This window comes from Mesoplodon bidens (genome assembly GCF_964165515.1).
Source record: "Mesoplodon bidens genome assembly, chromosome: 10".
NCBI lineage: Eukaryota > Metazoa > Chordata > Mammalia > Artiodactyla > Ziphiidae > Mesoplodon > Mesoplodon bidens.
The window spans coordinates 37,168,614-37,183,618 of record NC_138172.1 but is presented as its reverse complement, the minus strand read 5'-3'; the positions used below and the strand labels follow the sequence as shown (position 1 = coordinate 37,183,618).

At 59.9% G+C, this 15,005-nt stretch overlaps 2 protein-coding genes across 4 annotated transcripts; one reads left to right on the top strand and one right to left on the bottom strand.

Moving 5' to 3' along the window:
- Nucleotides 1-174: 174 nt before the first annotated feature.
- On the top strand, nucleotides 175-4,471 carry GPR62 (G protein-coupled receptor 62). 2 transcript variants are annotated; one of them, XM_081246068.1, is made up of 3 exons: nucleotides 175-232; nucleotides 809-944; nucleotides 2,751-4,471. In XM_081246068.1, the coding sequence occupies exon 3, from the start codon at nucleotides 2,776-2,778 to the stop codon at nucleotides 3,865-3,867; it is 1,092 nt and encodes a 363-aa protein (XP_081102194.1). In that variant the 5' UTR covers nucleotides 175-232; nucleotides 809-944; nucleotides 2,751-2,775; the 3' UTR covers nucleotides 3,868-4,471. The 2 variants fall into 2 exon arrangements, with proteins under 2 accessions (XP_081102194.1, XP_081102193.1); XM_081246067.1 differs by lacking the exons at nucleotides 175-232; nucleotides 809-944 and adding an exon at nucleotides 2,549-2,652.
- A 127-nt stretch (nucleotides 4,472-4,598) lies between these two features.
- Nucleotides 4,599-14,711, bottom strand: PCBP4 (poly(rC) binding protein 4). 2 transcript variants are annotated; one of them, XM_081246065.1, is made up of 13 exons: nucleotides 14,570-14,711; nucleotides 8,398-8,542; nucleotides 8,180-8,203; nucleotides 8,025-8,057; nucleotides 7,680-7,796; nucleotides 7,320-7,451; nucleotides 7,036-7,164; nucleotides 6,711-6,785; nucleotides 6,507-6,551; nucleotides 6,368-6,431; nucleotides 6,190-6,242; nucleotides 5,931-6,100; nucleotides 4,599-5,496 (listed from the first exon to the last, which is right to left on the bottom strand). In XM_081246065.1, the coding sequence occupies exons 2-13, from the start codon at nucleotides 8,476-8,478 to the stop codon at nucleotides 5,208-5,210; spliced, it is 1,212 nt and encodes a 403-aa protein (XP_081102191.1). In that variant the 5' UTR covers nucleotides 8,479-8,542; nucleotides 14,570-14,711; the 3' UTR covers nucleotides 4,599-5,207. The 2 variants fall into 2 exon arrangements, with proteins under 2 accessions (XP_081102191.1, XP_081102192.1); XM_081246066.1 differs by having other exon boundaries at nucleotides 4,599-4,788.
- Nucleotides 14,712-15,005: the final 294 nt, after the last annotated feature.

The following is a 15,005-nucleotide window of genomic DNA, read 5'->3' as shown; positions in this document are numbered from 1 at the left end:
ACCAAGACCTCAAGAATCCAGCTTCACCTCCTGGAGGCAAATGCCCACATTCAAGTTGTGGTCAAGTACAGAAAGTGGTGCCTGTGTGGACAGAGCTTAGGAAGCAGGCGACCTGGTTTCCAGGTATAACTTGGCTGTGTAATCCAGAACACATTCCTTCCCTCTCTGAGCACCAGTTTTCTCATCTGAATAATAGAGAATTGGACCGGGGCCCTTCGAATTCCAGCAACAGGTGAGTCAAATCCAGAGGTTCATGCCCTGTTGTCTGCCACCCAGATCTGTGCTGATGCAGACTGCGTGCCTATGAGGGGTTCTAGGGGCACAGGCACAAGCAAGACATAGACAAGGTCCCTGCTCTCAAGGGGCTTGCATTCTAATAAAACAGGATCTAAACAAGTATGTGCATAGATATGAAATACAGTATCGGTAGGAAAAGTACCAGGAAGGAAAATAAAGCAGAGTTAAAGGAGTAGTGATGGGAAAGTGGGACAATTTTAGAAAAGATGGTCACTGAAGGCAGAGACCTGAATTAGGTGAGGAAGCAAGCCATGGAGAGATGTGGGGCAAGGGTGTTCTGACAGAGGAAATAGCACATGCAAAGATCCTGAGGTGGAAACGAGTTTGACATGTGGGAGGACAAGCATGAGACTGTACGGCTGGAAGTATGGGAGGCAAGGAGGAGGCGGGTGAGGTCAGAGAGTTGGAGAGAAGTCCATCTCAGCAAAGAGGGGGTGAGATTCTATTTTGATGATGGGAAGTTCTTGGAAGGATGAGTGCAGGATCATGACCTGATCTCATTTGTCTTTAGAGGGATCCACTTCAGCCAGCTGTGTAGAGAGTGGATCTATGGTGTCAGTCAAGATCCAATCAACAAAAAAGAAATCACTCTATTCCAGACAAGAGGAATTTGATACAGGGAAGGAATTGAACTACCAAAGGGGCTGGTAAGTCAACCCTGGGATTAGCAACAGCAGGAAGTTGCTACCACTCTTAGGCTGGAAGGATGATGGTATTCCAGTGCCCAGAGGCCAGGGTCACCCAGCAGGCACCAGAACCCCAGAGGGGACTGCCTGAAGGGAGCCAGGGCTATGGAGAGAGAGGATGTCCTCCACAGAGGCAGATCCAGAGGTAGATCCAGGCTGAGCATGAAAGGGCAAATACCCTGGCTTCTTCCCTCCTGCCACCCTCCAGCCTTCTGCTGGTAACTTCCATTGGCTGAATTTACCCAAAAACCAAATGACAAAGGAGCCTGGGAAATCAGTTTCTTAGAAGGCAGAGCAGTGCTGTGGAAGATGGGAATGGATCTAAGGGAAAACAGACAAATGACCAGCACAAGGTGCAGAAGCGGAGGCCAGGACGGGTCTGAAATGGTCCAGGTGAGGGGTGATAGTGGCTGGGAGCATGGTAGTGGTGGTGAGAAATGGCTGGATTCAGACACGTTGATGGATTGGATGTGGTGCGTGGAGGAAAGGGAGGTGTCAATGGAAGCTTCTGAGATGGCATTTACTAAGGGGAAGACTCTGTGGAGCAGATTGGGGTGGGGGGTCATGAGTCAAGTCCTGTTTTGGGGCATAGGACTTTTGAGATGCCCAGTAGACCCTGTACTGGGGGTGATGTTGAAGAGACAGCTGGAAACCCAAGACTGGGGTTCAGGGGAGAGGAAGGAGCTTCAGACACAAAGGCAAGCCATCAGGGTGTACAGGGGGTTTTGCCATGGGACTGGGTGACACCACCTGGGGGGCATATGCCCCATTGGAGTCACATGGCTTTCCCTGAGCCAATACCTTGGTGGTGGGGTGCGCAACACACTGACTGGCCAGGACTGGGTTTCATGCCTAGTCAGGAATGTGATATGAAAGGTGAGGGTCTTGCTCACCCAAACCACATGTCCTGAGTTGGGGAGAGGTGGCTTCCTAAAGAAAACTCAGAGTGTGCTTAGCAGAAGGGGACTTGTTTGCTAACAGCAAAAATAAAAAAAACGGCAGTTGCTCCCTAAGGGTTCCTCTCATTAATTCCACAGTGTCTTGAAGCACCTATTCTGTGCCGAGCTAATACCAGCTGAGCAACCTACTATGTGCCAAGTCCTGTGCTTTTCCCCTCACTTTACCTAGAGAACTAGCCCTCCTGAGGACCACAGGGTACCTAGGGGTCTCCCAGCTCCAGCTCTTGTCTCACTGGTACCTCAGTTTCCCCTCAGTACAAAGGCTGAATGATCCGATTAACCCCACTGATGGGGATGGCGGAAGACAGCAGATATGGGGGGCGGCACTTCCCACCCCTGGAAAAGGCAGAATAGGATGTGGCTGACTCCAAAGCCCACACTCTAATGTGCTGTCTCACTCCAGCCTGTGCCTGCTCTGTGCCCCCCTCCCGAAGCACCCACAGCACTTCCACAGCACAGCCTTCAGCCTCCAGCTGGCAGATGCTAGGACCCAGGGGGCCAGTGCCAGGCCCTGCCCCTCCCTTGCCAGCTCTGTGTGTCTCCGAAGGGCAGCATCAAAGTGACAGCCAGTACCATCTCCAGCAGGGGCTGAGTTGCTGGGGTGGAGGAGAGAGCCACAGTCCCAGCCTTGCACACTTCCATGGGGCCGGCCAAGCCCCCAAGAGAATGGCAGCCTGGGTGTCTGAGCCAGCGCCTGGGCAGCCTGTGAGGTGAGAGGCTAGAGGAGCAACGGACAAGGTGATGGGAATGGGGCCGGGGGTGGCGAGGGGCGGGCGGGGGAAGCTCCATTTCGCTCTCTGCATCCCAGCACAGGGTGAAGCCTGAGCGCTCGAATGGCCAACACCACAGGGCTGAACACACCAGAAGTCGCAGCCTCGATGGGGTTGATCCTGGCGGCTGTCGTGGAGGCGGCAGCACTGCTGGGCAACGGCGCACTGCTGGTTGTGGTGCTGCGCACGCCGGGACTACGCGACGCGCTCTACCTCGTGCACCTGTGCGTAGTGGACCTGCTGGCTGCCGGCTCCATCATGCCGCTGGGCCTGCTGGCCGCTCCGCCGCCGGGGCTGGGCCGCGTGCGCCTGGGCCCCGCGCCCTGCCGCGCGGCACGCTTCCTCTCGGCGGCGCTGCTGCCCGCCTGTACGCTCGGCGTGGCGGCGCTCGGCCTGGCGCGCTACCGCCTCATAGTGCACCCGCTGCGGCCCGGCGCGCGGCCTCCGCCCACCCTCGTGCTCACTGCCGTGTGGGCGGCGGCGGGGTTGCTGGGCGGGCTCTCCTTGCTCGGGCCGCCGCCCGCACCGCCCCCTGCCCCGGCTCGCTGCTCTGTCCTGGCCGGGGGCCTCGAGCCCTTCCGGCCGCTCTGGGCGCTGCTGGCCTTCGCGCTGCCCGCCCTCCTGCTGCTCGGGGCGTACGGCGGCATCTTCCTCGTGGCGCGCCGCGCTGCCTTGCGGCTCCCGCGGCCCGCGCGCGGGTCCCGGCCGCGCTCCGACTCTCTGGACAGCCGCCTCTCCATTTTGCCGCCCCTTCGGCCTCGCCCGCCCTGGGGCAAAGCAGCCCTGGCCCCGGCGCTGGCCGTGGGCCAGTTCGCAGCCTGCTGGCTGCCTTACGGCTGTGCGTGCTTAGCGCCCGCTGCCCAGGCCGCCGCGGCCGAGGCGGCCGTCACCTGGGTAGCCTACACGGCCTTCGCGGCCCACCCCTTCTTGTACGGCCTGCTGCAGCGCCCTGTACGCCGGACGCTGGGCCGTCTCGCCCGACGAGCGCTACCCCGGCCCCCGCGGGCCTGCTCTTCGCGGGCCTGGCACCCCCGGGCCCTCCTGCAGCACCTCCATAGACCTCCAGAGGGCCCTGTCCTAGGCCCTTCTGAGGCACCAGAACAAGCCGGGGATTTGGCAGGAAGGGAGAGCCTGAGCATGCCAGAGGCCACGTGAGAGATGTCTCCCAAGGTGAGCCGGGACTGGAGAAAGCAGGGTGGTATCACAAAGGGCCCATCCAGCCTCCAGCACAGCTTATGGCAGGTAACCTGCCTGCACTTCTGGCTCTGGAATGGGAGAAAGGGGGCCTGCAGCCTAGTGAGGCCCAGAGGCTTCTGGGAGCTAGGAATCCTGAGTTCTGGGCCCAACTCTGCATGGCCTTGTACACAGACCTACCCTTCCCTAGGCATCAGTTTTCCCATCTGTACCCTGGACCATCTCTAAGGGCTCCTCCAGCTTGGGTGATCTGGACACTCACGGATGATCCCCAGGCCAAGGAAGAAGCAGAGGTGGGCAGGATCACAGAGAAGAGGGCCCTAATGGCTCACAGCCAAAGGGAATGGGCCAAGTAGGGCAGGGTCTGGGTTACAGCCACAGCAGGAGGAACCAGTGAAGGGACATTCAGAAAGACCTCCCGCACATCTGCACCAAGGAGAGGCTGGACAAAACTACTGCAACTCCTCCATCAGCTTCTAAAAATGCCCAGAAAACAACTGGATCGCTTTGGTGCCAGAGGCAGGAGGCTGGACAACATGACCCCCCAAAGAGCCCTGAAGCCCCAGAACTGGCATGTGGAAGGGGCCGAGGCCCAGCTAGGGCTGATGGAGTCACAGATGGGGTCCTCTGGGGTCTCAGCTACACCCGTTTTCTGGAGGTTTTGCCAATACCCACAGTGTTTCACAGCTTCCTGGTCTCTCAGAATATTTATTCAAAAACAGGAATTGAAAAAACTGTACAGAGTGTCTGCTGCTGAGAACTCGGCCCCTGCCCCCATGCCACTCCCCCAGCTGCCTGGCAGTGCCCCCTCTTCGGGTTGCCCTCTGCCAAGCCCAGCCAGTCCATTCCAGTCAAAAGGGTATCAGTGGAAGCAGCAGGAATCTGCAGGGAGGTGGGGAGAGAAGCATGGCCCCCAGCCACCCCCAGGCCTCCTCCCTGATCCCCACAGGGGGACAGGAGGCAGGGAAGCCCTGAGGGATGGGGAGTGCATGAGTGACCCCCGCAAAGTGGGGGCACTTAGGATGCTCCCTGCATCCAAGCACAGAGCTAGAGGGGATCAAGACCCCTACCTTGGGGCTGCTGCAGCTCCCAGAACCCTGGGCCAAAAACCAACCCCACTCCGAGAGCAGGAACTCCCACAGACCGGGGCAGGGTGGGGGGTGCATCCATGCATCCGGGCATTAGCGGCGTTTGGGACCCCCCCCCTCCCCGGGGTGGAGTCTCCTTGGGCAGATAGTGGAGGCAGCCCCCTGCCGGCAGTCCTGCCTGCCCCCCCCCCCGTGCCTGTGCCTCAGCTGGCCTCAGTAGGGGGAGAATTTCTGCCGCTCAGCTTTCTTGCTCCCATTGGCCGCTGCCATCTTGGCAGTGTAGGCCGCCAAGCCCGGCGGCGGCCCTGGGGAGGCAGGTGGTAGAGCCAAGAAGGGTACAGGCTTGAGGCCGATGAAGTTGGAGAGGGAGATGGCATAGGGCGTGCCCAGCAGGCCTGGGGGAGCGGTGGGCAGGGCCGTCAGGGGTGGCGAGAAGGGGGCAGGCAGGTCTGTGGGGGCCGAGCCGGGTGTCCCCCCAGAGGTAGACTTGGCCGTTTCTAGACTGGAAAGAGGGATAGAGGGGGAAGATGAAGGGGAAGGTCGGGGGTGAGAAAGGAGGCAATGAGGGCAAATATAAGGGGTGAGATTAGATGAAAAATAGAGAGGACTTGAGAACAATGACCTGGGGTGGGTGTGTTTGAGGAGAAGATGGGAAAGGTTGGAAGAGCGCAGACGGGAAGAAAGGACAAGCAAATATAGCATTGGGTAAGGGGAGAAATGGGGAGACCGAAGACCTAGGGAAAAGAGACAGGGTTGGAGAAACAGGACATGGGGGACAGATGTAGGGGGAAGATGGGGCAACACTGAACAAGTGTGGCAGGGTTAGGGGAGGCAGAGGACAGGCCCAGGAAAAGGGAGGTCAGCTCTCCCCACCCGACCTGTGCCTTTCTCAGGCACAAAAGTCCCATGACCTGTGATACCCCACCCCACACTCACCAGGCAGTGATGAGGTACTGGGCCAGGGCGATGGACACTGGTGAACCAGTGATGGTCACGTGCCGCTCACCAGCGCCCTCTGCTTGGTTCCCGATCTTGATATGTGCCCCTGACATCTGCCGGATCTCACTGATCTTGCTGCCCTGGCGCCCAATCACGCAGCCAATCAGCTGGAGAGAGGGTGGAATTCAACCCTAGGTGAGGCCCAGACCCCCCGGGCCCCCCTACCCACCCTCAAACTACCCCATCCCGTGCTCACGTCGTTGGGAACCAAGAACTCCTGTGAGCTGGTCTGTGTGCCAGGATCCAGTCCTGCTTGGGGGGAGAAGAGGGATTGGGCGTGAGTCTGGACCTTTGCTGCCTCCCCATGTCCTTCCCAGAGGGGCCGCCTGGCCCCTTGGGATCTGCCCCTGCTTCCTTCTGCAGGGACTGCTCACCTGGCACCATGCTGGGTGAGGCGAAAGGGACTGCGTGGCCCGAGAGCTGCTGGAGCTTGGTGACCTGTGCCAAGAAGAGGGGTCAGGAGTCAGAGGAGGTTCAGTTCGGGAAGGGGTGCCTTGGGCTGCGGTCACTCACCTCAGCTGAGGTCACAGCCCCATACTGACCCTGGACGGAGAAGCCCTGTGGGGACAAAGTGGGTAAAAGGGGGTTACTGTGATAGATGAGGGCAGTGTGGCCAGAGTCACCCCTCCCCACCTCTCCCTGGACCCCCCATTCCTTCTTCCATCCCCTTCCCCTTCTCCAATAACACATCCCACCCCTCCTGCTGTTCCCCCTCACCTGGTTGGTGGAGAGAAGGACAGTACCTAAGGAGAGGCTCGGATGATATGGGATAGTGGCTCCTTTTGGTGGGGACTGGAAGGCACAAATGGGGAGGCTCTATCAGGACCTTCTCAGGCCGCCCCTGACCTCCCCAAGGGCCCTGTGTTCTCAGGCCCTCCCTATAACCCCCAGGTAAATGCAGCCCGACATCCTGGAGCTTCTCACATCCATCCCTGTAGCCCCGCTCTATCCCCACCTGGTGTCACATGCCTAGGATTTGAGGGCCTGACAAGGCAGGCCCAGGGCCCATCCCCTGCCCTCTCTCCCTGCCCCAGGGCAGCACCTCCAGGATGACAGCACAGATCTGGCGCACACACAAGATGATGGCATCAGGCACCCCAGAGACGGTGACAGCACGCTCTGTGGAGTTGGGGAGCAGGTCCCCTGCCACCTGCACCTGGGCACCTGTAGTCTGCAAGCAGAGAATGGGGGCCACTTCCAGCTACTCCCATAACCCAGAGCATGCCCAGGCTCGGAGCTCCCCACAGGACAGGAAGCTGTAAGCCCAGGTCTCCCCTCAAAACTGAAGGGTAAGACTCTCTTGGGGTGGTATTCCCTTCCCCTCACCTCTCGGATCTCCTTGATCTTGGTGCCAGCCTTCCCAATCAGCGAGCCACACTGGCTTGCAGGGATGACAAGGCGCAGGGTCACTGGAGGTCTGGAGACATTCCCCCCATTTGCAGGAGCAGCGCAGAGGTCCTGGGCAGGAAGACTGGGTTGGCCGTGCATGCCCGTGCTGCTCCCCCTCCCCTGGAGCACCTTCCTGCTGGGGGATGAAGGAGGGAAGCCTGCCCACGTCCCACTCCAATGAGAGAACCCTGCCCTCAGCTTGGCCTTCCGTTCCACCCGTAGCCACTCTGTGGAGTCAGAGTCCTGTTCCTCCCGGGGAACCACCCGTGGCCCCCAGCCCCTCAGACAGCCACAGACCTCGTCCAGCTTGAAGGCAATCATGGAGACTGCATGGAAGACGGCTGCTGTAGATCCGGTGATGGTGGTGATGCGCTCAGGGCAGGAGCCCTCAGAGATGGTGATCCGGGCGCTGCTCTGTGGGTGCAGGACAAGCGCCAGGCAACGGGGCTCCTTCTCTGCTTCCTGGCCAAGAACTTGCCTGCCCCTCCGCTCACCAGGCCCCAGCCAAGGCTGGAAACGGCCACCTTCTAGGGGCACTCACTGGTCATCCCAGATGGTGGATTCAGGGACAAGGTGAGGCAGGCATCTCCCCTCCCCTCCAAACCAGGTGCCCTGGGCTCCTCTCCCAAACTCCGTCCTCACCTGTTCCCGGATTCGCTTTACAGTCTCTCCTTTCTGCAGGAGACAAAATAGGAGGCAAAATAGAGAATGGCTCTTAGGCCAAGCAGCCGTTGCTTCCTTTCCTGGACTGAGGTCTCAGGTTGAAGGGGACATACAGAAAAGAACGAGGTACCTACCTTCCCAATTATGCTGCCCACTTCCTGCAAACAAGACAAGAGTGGAGTCAGCAGGGTACCAATACCCCAGGCCCAGCGCTTTCCCCTACTTCAGGTAGGGGCTCTGCAGGAGACCGGATACCCAAGATCAAACTCCCTCCCGGAAGACCAGGTCTTGCCTCGCCTTGCACTTTGCCCCCTCCTGAGCCACAGCGAAGCACTCCCCAGCACGCACTTACTTTCCCATGCATCAGCATCCGCAGCGTGAGGGTGATGCTGAGCTCTGGCTCCTCCTCCAGCCCCGCATCTGAGCTGCTCATCCTGTCAGGCGGGGCTGGGGCCGAGGCCGCCTGGGAGTGCGTCCACGCTGTGGCCTGGCCGGCTCTGCGGGGGCAGTGGGAGATGGGTTAGAGAAGAGCTCAGCTTTCTTTCAGGTCCCTTGCCCCTACATGGGAACCCCAGAGCCAAGCTAGACAAACTTCCAGAGCAGAGAGACAGCGTGGACCACAAGTTTCAAGTGTCACATTGACCAGTTTGCCGTGTGCAGCTCAACTAGCTGTGTAAGCCTGGCTGACATATTTAACCCTTCTGAGCCTCAGCTTCCCCATCTGTAAGAAGGGGATACCCAGTCCAGTCCCCAGAGTTATGAGAATTAAAATGAGACAGGTGCATATGTGATAGGCACCCGGTTTCCACAAGTATCCTTCCCTTCCCCTCGTATGTCAGAAGAATTAACTATGGGAGTCCAGAGAGGGAGCCTCCTACCTGACCTCTTGGAAGAGGGGACCCTTGTGGATTGGCCCTTGAAGGTTGGGTTAAAATCGAAACGTTACTTCAAATGGGAGGCACTTGCATCCAGGGACCAGAGCCCCTGCTGGCTAGAGCCTGGAGGAGCAGCTGGAGAGGGAGCCGGAGCAGCCACGGGGGCCATGGAAGGTCTTGAAAGGTGGGCAGAAGTGAAGGTAGTGAGGCTCCAGGAGGGTGGGCTGCACCTGTCCACTAGAAGTCACTAAAGCAGAGGCTCCTGCGGACAGCTGTGAGCGAGGTTCATTCAGCACTGGGGGTGGGGGTGGCAGTGGGGTCTGGGGACCAGCCGTGTGCATGGTGGTTTACTGAGCCCTCTCCTATGTGCTGAGGAGGTTAGAAGTGTCCGGGCTGGCCATGTTCCCAGCCTGGACCACTTTCTACTGTACCGGAAACAAATCACTTGGACTCTTGAGTCTCAGTGTTCTCACCCGTAAAATGGAGGGACTGCTTCCCCCTTGGAACTGGGTGATGGGTAAGAAAGGGATTGGGGGGCTGGGGAATGTCAAGGCCGTTAACTGATGGAAGGAGGAGGAGCTGGAGATTAGCTGCTGGGATTAGCCCAGCCGCCAGCCCTCCCCACCCGACCCCTTTTCATGCCCCTACTTAATCCTGAACCTTAATCCTGCTTGGAAATCCCTCTCCTCCAGCGGCTGTCTCCCGCCCGCCAAGGCTCAGCCTTGATGGGGAGCTCACTGGGGAACCAGAACCCAAGCAGGAAAACAGGGAGGGGACCAACTGGTGCCAAGTCTGAGCCAAGAGCAAGCCCTAACCCTATGAATTCCTACTGCCTGGGAGGGGTGGGGGGGATAAGTGTGCTGGGCTCGAGCACCCCAGAGATCCCTGGGCACCTTCCTCCTCAGCCCCCTGCCCTATCCTGACTCGAGGGTCAAGGGTATGGACCTCTGTTCAGTGCCCTCTTCAGAACCCCCCTTGCTAGCCTGAGCGTGGGCATGGAGGAGGCGGGGTGGGGCTCCCAGCCTGGCTGTCTCTGGAAGCCACTGTATGGCCTGAGATCTTTATTTCTTCATCTATACCATGGGGGTGACAACCCTGACACCCCAAACACGCAGTAACTGTTGCCTCCCCAGCACCTGCTCCTCCCTCCCCTTAAGTTCTGTCCATCAGCTCTCCAGAGGTCAGAGGTCAACAGTGGATGCAGGGCCTGTGCTCTGTGAGCATCCTGGCCAGCCTCATGCTGGCTGCCCTTGCTAACATTCCCCCAGCTGCCGGCAGTTCCCCCAGCAAAGCACTCGTGATGACGTGCTTAGTTTCTGTTGCCCTGGCCAGCCCGGGAGCCCCTTAGAGCAGGAGCCAAGGCTGCCACCTTCTCCTTGTGTTCGCAGAGCCAGGCCGGAGAAGTTACTCAGAACACACTGGTTATCTGAACAGATGAATTCACCAAACAGAAGGGGAGCCTGCTGCCTAGAGAGGGTCTGTAACCTGCCCAAGGTCACAGCGAGGTGGGGCCTGGTGGGACTAGCAGGGCCCTGCCTGCTAGTGTGAGGGCCTGTCTGCTTCCTCTGTCTATCTGTCCTGTCTGGGTCTGTCTGTCCTCTTCCGGGGCGGGGGGGACAGGGGCAGCTCTTCAAAGGTGGGGAGCAGGCTTTGTAGTCTCTCAGACCCCTGCCTGGTTAGTAGATGTGGGTTGTGTTTGGAAAGGACTGTACTTGTCCAGAGCCACATCTTAAGCTCTGGAACTTTCTGGGGCTCAGGGGCCTCTTTGGGTTGGTAACCAATGGGACACCCGACATTGTCCCCATACCATTTGCACATCAATTTTTGTGGGCAAAGACTCCTGGGAAAATAGGGCAGAAGGGTTGCGATGTGGCCAGAACTAGGGCTCCTGCCCTGTAAAAGATACCTGGGTTTACAGCAGAGCCCCACTGCCCCCAAATTCAATGGGTGACCTTGGCCAGGCCTGCACCTGACCTAGACCTCAGTTTACCTACCTGTGCTATGTGTGTGTGTTTGCAGGAAGGGGGTGGGGGAGGGGAGTGGCTGGTCTCTCTGTGTCCTTCCTGTTTTGATAGACCCTCAAGGTCTTTCCTCTCTTTAGGGGAGAACAAGGGGTCTTGATACAGGTCTCTCTAATTATTCTCCTAGGAGCCCTAAGAACAAGCAGCCCTACTAGGCATATTGGCTCCCCTTCTACCCTTACAGGGGCTCTAGAGAGTTGCTTGCTGCTCCAGCTTGGTGGGCCCTAGGTCCCTGCTGGGCCACCCACATGGCAGCCACGTGTCATGCCACACTGACCTCCAGCTCACCTCTGGGGGTACCCAGCCCCCTCTGGTCAGCAGGGCTCCCTGGCAGAACATACCAAGCTCAGACCAGGCCTCTGACCTCGGGCGTTCCCTTCTTCTCCCCAGACCCCCTCCCCAGATCCAGTGCCCACTCCTTCTGTCTCTGGCTTCCTGCCACTCAGGCTGGAGGGGGCGGGGGGGGGGGGGTGACAGCTGTGTAAGCAATGGCGGCTGCCCCTTCCTGCCCCTCCCCCCCAGCTGTCTCTCTCTCATGACAGCTGCCCAATCAAAGGGCCGGGGGCTTAGCCAGCTCCCCCCCACACGCAGGGATCAAGTGTCCACCCTGGCTTTGTTCTGGAGCAAGAACAATCCGGGGGAGGGGAAGGCTCCTGGGGCCAAACAACTCAAGTGGACTGGCCCGCCCCTTGGGGGATTCCCTTGGCTCTAATAGCTAGAGTGTCTGGACCAACTAGGGCTTGTAGACCCACCTGGGCTGGGAAGAGAGAGAAGGGTCCACTCTCCAAGTTCATCCCCCACCTTACATCCCCCAACAGTCCTCAACCTAACAGCCTCCTTCTATTCCTACTCCAAAAGCAGCCATGCTGGCCACACCCAGTGATGCTGGAGAATGGCTCAGGGCATCAGGCGAAGCAGGGCATGGCGGGGATGGGGGTGGGGGAGTGGACCCTGGGACCGGAGGGGATCAGCACTGAGGGATCCTGACTCCCCTGCCCATCCTTTTCTCTGGGCATGCTCACCCTTTCTGATTAACTAGGCCTCCAGAAGAATTGCCCCAGCATCCTTGGATCCATATGCCCAGCCTCTCAGCCTTACAGCTTCCCAGGATGGGAGGGAGGGGCCTAGAGGGGAGCAGCCTGGGGTCCATGAGCTCCAGCCTCTGGTTCCTTGACCTAGAACTGTCCTGTAGACTCAGTACTAGGCAGAGAAGGGAAGCTCTGACAAGCTGGCTGGTGTCAGAAATGCTACAGCCTCCTTAAAGCATCATTAGGCAACCCCTCAAGAGTCCTCACAGCCAAGGGAAACCAAGGCAGGCTCAGGTCCAGACTGGAGTCCAGGAGAAAGGGTACAACTTCATGGTACAGCCCTATGCACTGGTACACATCCCCCAAATTGAGAAAGGTCTCTAGCTTCCATTCTCCATGCTAGAGACTAGGTCACTCTGCTGCTCAACAGCGGTCCTTGGCTCCCCAATGCCCAATGAATAAAGCCTGATCTCCATAGATGGGCACTCAAGGCCCTTCATGATCTGGTCTCTGCCAACTTCTCTTGTCTCATCTCTACCCCATCCCCCACACACACCAGACTGCAAAACACGCCTAGCACCACCAGGCCTCTGGGCCTTTGCCCAGGCTGATCCTAGCTTGAAATGCCCATCCTCCCCACTCTGTCCAAATCTTTCTCAGATGCTGCCTCCTCTGTGAAGCCCTCCCCAACCTTCCAAGTCAGATGTTATCACTCAGGCCTCTCTGCCCCTCCAAGATGCCTGCAACTCAAAGAAGCCCCATTTGGGCATTTCTGAGCCTGCCTTTCCACTACACAGAGTTCCAGGAGGGCAGAAGCTCCTCCAGGAGGGCAGGAGCCAGTACCAGTCTCAGTGTGCAGGGAGAAGAAAGGGCTCACAGGGCCCAGAGGCATTAGAGACCAGCGATGGGGCTAAGAATCCCAGAGAAGCAGTGACAGTGGGATGAGAAGACCCAGGGCTCAGGGGACCAGCCCCATGGGAGAGTCAGGATCCGCCTGGACAGGGTTCCCAGTTCCCATTCTTTAGCACCCCCAGCCCCTACTCCTACTGTGTCTCTAGGTCTAGGGGCTCCCCAGGCATTATCACTGGGGTGGGGGATTTGCACTTTGAGACTTCTGGAGGCCCTGAGTGGGTTTCCCCATGGCAAAGGGGGGCTGAAGGAAGAACTGTGGTGTGGCATAGGTTTCACAAAATCGGGCTCAGACTGTCATAGCTGGAAGGGCCTCATCAGAGGGGAACCTGAGGCCCAGAGAGGAAGGGGCTTGTCTGTAAGGCTACATGAGAATGAGAGGCAACTGGCAGAGCTGGCAGAACCCCAGGGTCCACCTGTGCAGCTCAGAGCACTTTCCTCCAGAGGTCAGCGCCACTAGGCAATGGGGATGGAGGCTGGAGGGGGGCAGTGATGGGAGTAGGGAGGGTGGGCAGAGCCTGTCTGGGGACACAGGGCGGGGCAAAGCCAGCCTCCCTGTGGCCTGGGCCTGCCAGGGTGTGTGGGCCGCCTGCTCCCAGCCCCCCACCCTGAGCATGCAAGAAGAACAATCCCCTTGTGTTTGGGCAGCCTGAGCCTGCATGCTGATGAAGGCTGGGGGGTGGGGGCTGGGATGGGGGCGCCTTGGAGGTTGAGGGGGTTCCAGGGCCCGGAGGGGCTAGGGGACCTTCAGATGGGAAAAGGATAGGGTCCCAGGTGCTGGCTCTGAAGCAGTGAGGGTAACCCCAGGAAAGAGTGAAGGCTTCAGTTGAGGTTTAAGGTCCTGGGGAGTCACCGGGGGTCTAAAAACTCTTTGTAGGAGAAGAGGAGCCCCTGGGGACACATGCTCTATTGGTCCAGCGTGAAGGTGATCATCCTGCGCTTGGGGGGAACTAAGAGCCCACATTCTGGAAGGAGGGAATGCACCTGGCCCTGGGTGCATCCCCTTGAAGACCACTCCCCAGGGTGCTGGAGTCGGGCGGGGCACTGGGTGCCACAGGTCCCAAGATGGCGGGCCTGGGATAGGGGACTGAGGAGGCGGGCACCTCCCTCTCCTGGCGAAGCAGGCTCCAGGGCCAGTCTGAAGTGACTAGCCAGAGCCCCTGCACCTCCCAGGACTCCAGCTAAGAAGCTAGGTCAGAGCTGAGGGGCTAAAGAGCTACAGGGCACGAGGGACCACTCCGAGCCCCCAACTGTCATCTCCACACACCCCTGGCCTGGAGGTCTGTGTCTGGCGCCCCCAAGGACTGCAGAGAATGGGAAGGGGTGTGTGCTGAGCCAGGAACTGCAGGGGAATGGCAGATGGGGACAGAGATGGAGCAGAACCAGAACCCAGGGCAGGAGGTCGAGAGAAGAGCAGGTCCAAAGGACAGAAACAGCAGGTGGGATGAGGGCCTCAAATCTGGGGTCTCAGGTCCGGGAAACCCCTCCCTGGTACTGGGGGCTCCTCTAGCAGACCAGCGCCCCCCACCTGTGCAGGCCTGGGCCCGTGTGGGACAGGGAACGTGTTCCTCGCAGTCTCCCAGTCTCCCAAACCCGCGACCCCAGCCTGTGGACTCAGGCGCGGGCTCCCCGCCCCCGGCCGAACCCCCAAACTTCGCGGCCCGCGGTGCCCCGCCCGGCCCGCGCCCTACCTCGCTGGGGCTGTCCTGCGGCGGCGGCGGCGCGGCGGCTGGGCCGCTCAGTCCCACATTGTCCCCGGGAGAGGCGGCCGCTCACAACTGCGAGTGACATCAGCTGCGAACAATGAGGGGTTTGACAGGCGCGGAGCCCGGCCGGCCCGGAGCCCGGCTCCGCGCCCCCCCCCACCCCCGGCCCGCCCGGCCCGGCCCCTCCCCGCCCCCTCCCCGGATCCGATTACAGCGCGGCGGGCCCGCCCCAGCCGCCCCAGTGCCGCAGCCGCCCGCCCCGCCCCGCGCGCCGCGGTGCGCCCCGAGCGGCGGCCGCTTCCGGGAGGGCTGGGGCGACCCTACCCCGGCGGCTCCTCCAGCCCCCGGGAGTGGGGGGCGAGGGGGTTGGTCCGGCCTAAAGCGCGGTCCCAGCCACGGTCCTTCCCGCGCCACCCGCGCC

Bases quoted from the DNA above. Each gene is read 5' to 3' on its own strand.
- GPR62 (XM_081246068.1), top strand. From the start codon at position 2,776: ATGGCCAACACCACAGGGCTGAACACACCAGAAGTCGCAGCCTCGATG.
- PCBP4 (XM_081246065.1), bottom strand. From the start codon at position 8,478: ATGAGCAGCTCAGATGCGGGGCTGGAGGAGGAGCCAGAGCTCAGCATC. The intron at 8,058-8,179 runs GTAGGTACCTCG...TGTCTCCTGCAG, and splicing joins TGGGCAGCATAATTGGGAAG to AAAGGAGAGACTGTAAAGCG. The intron at 7,165-7,319 runs GTGAGGGGAAGG...CTCTGCTTGCAG, and splicing joins AGATCAAGGAGATCCGAGAG to ACTACAGGTGCCCAGGTGCA.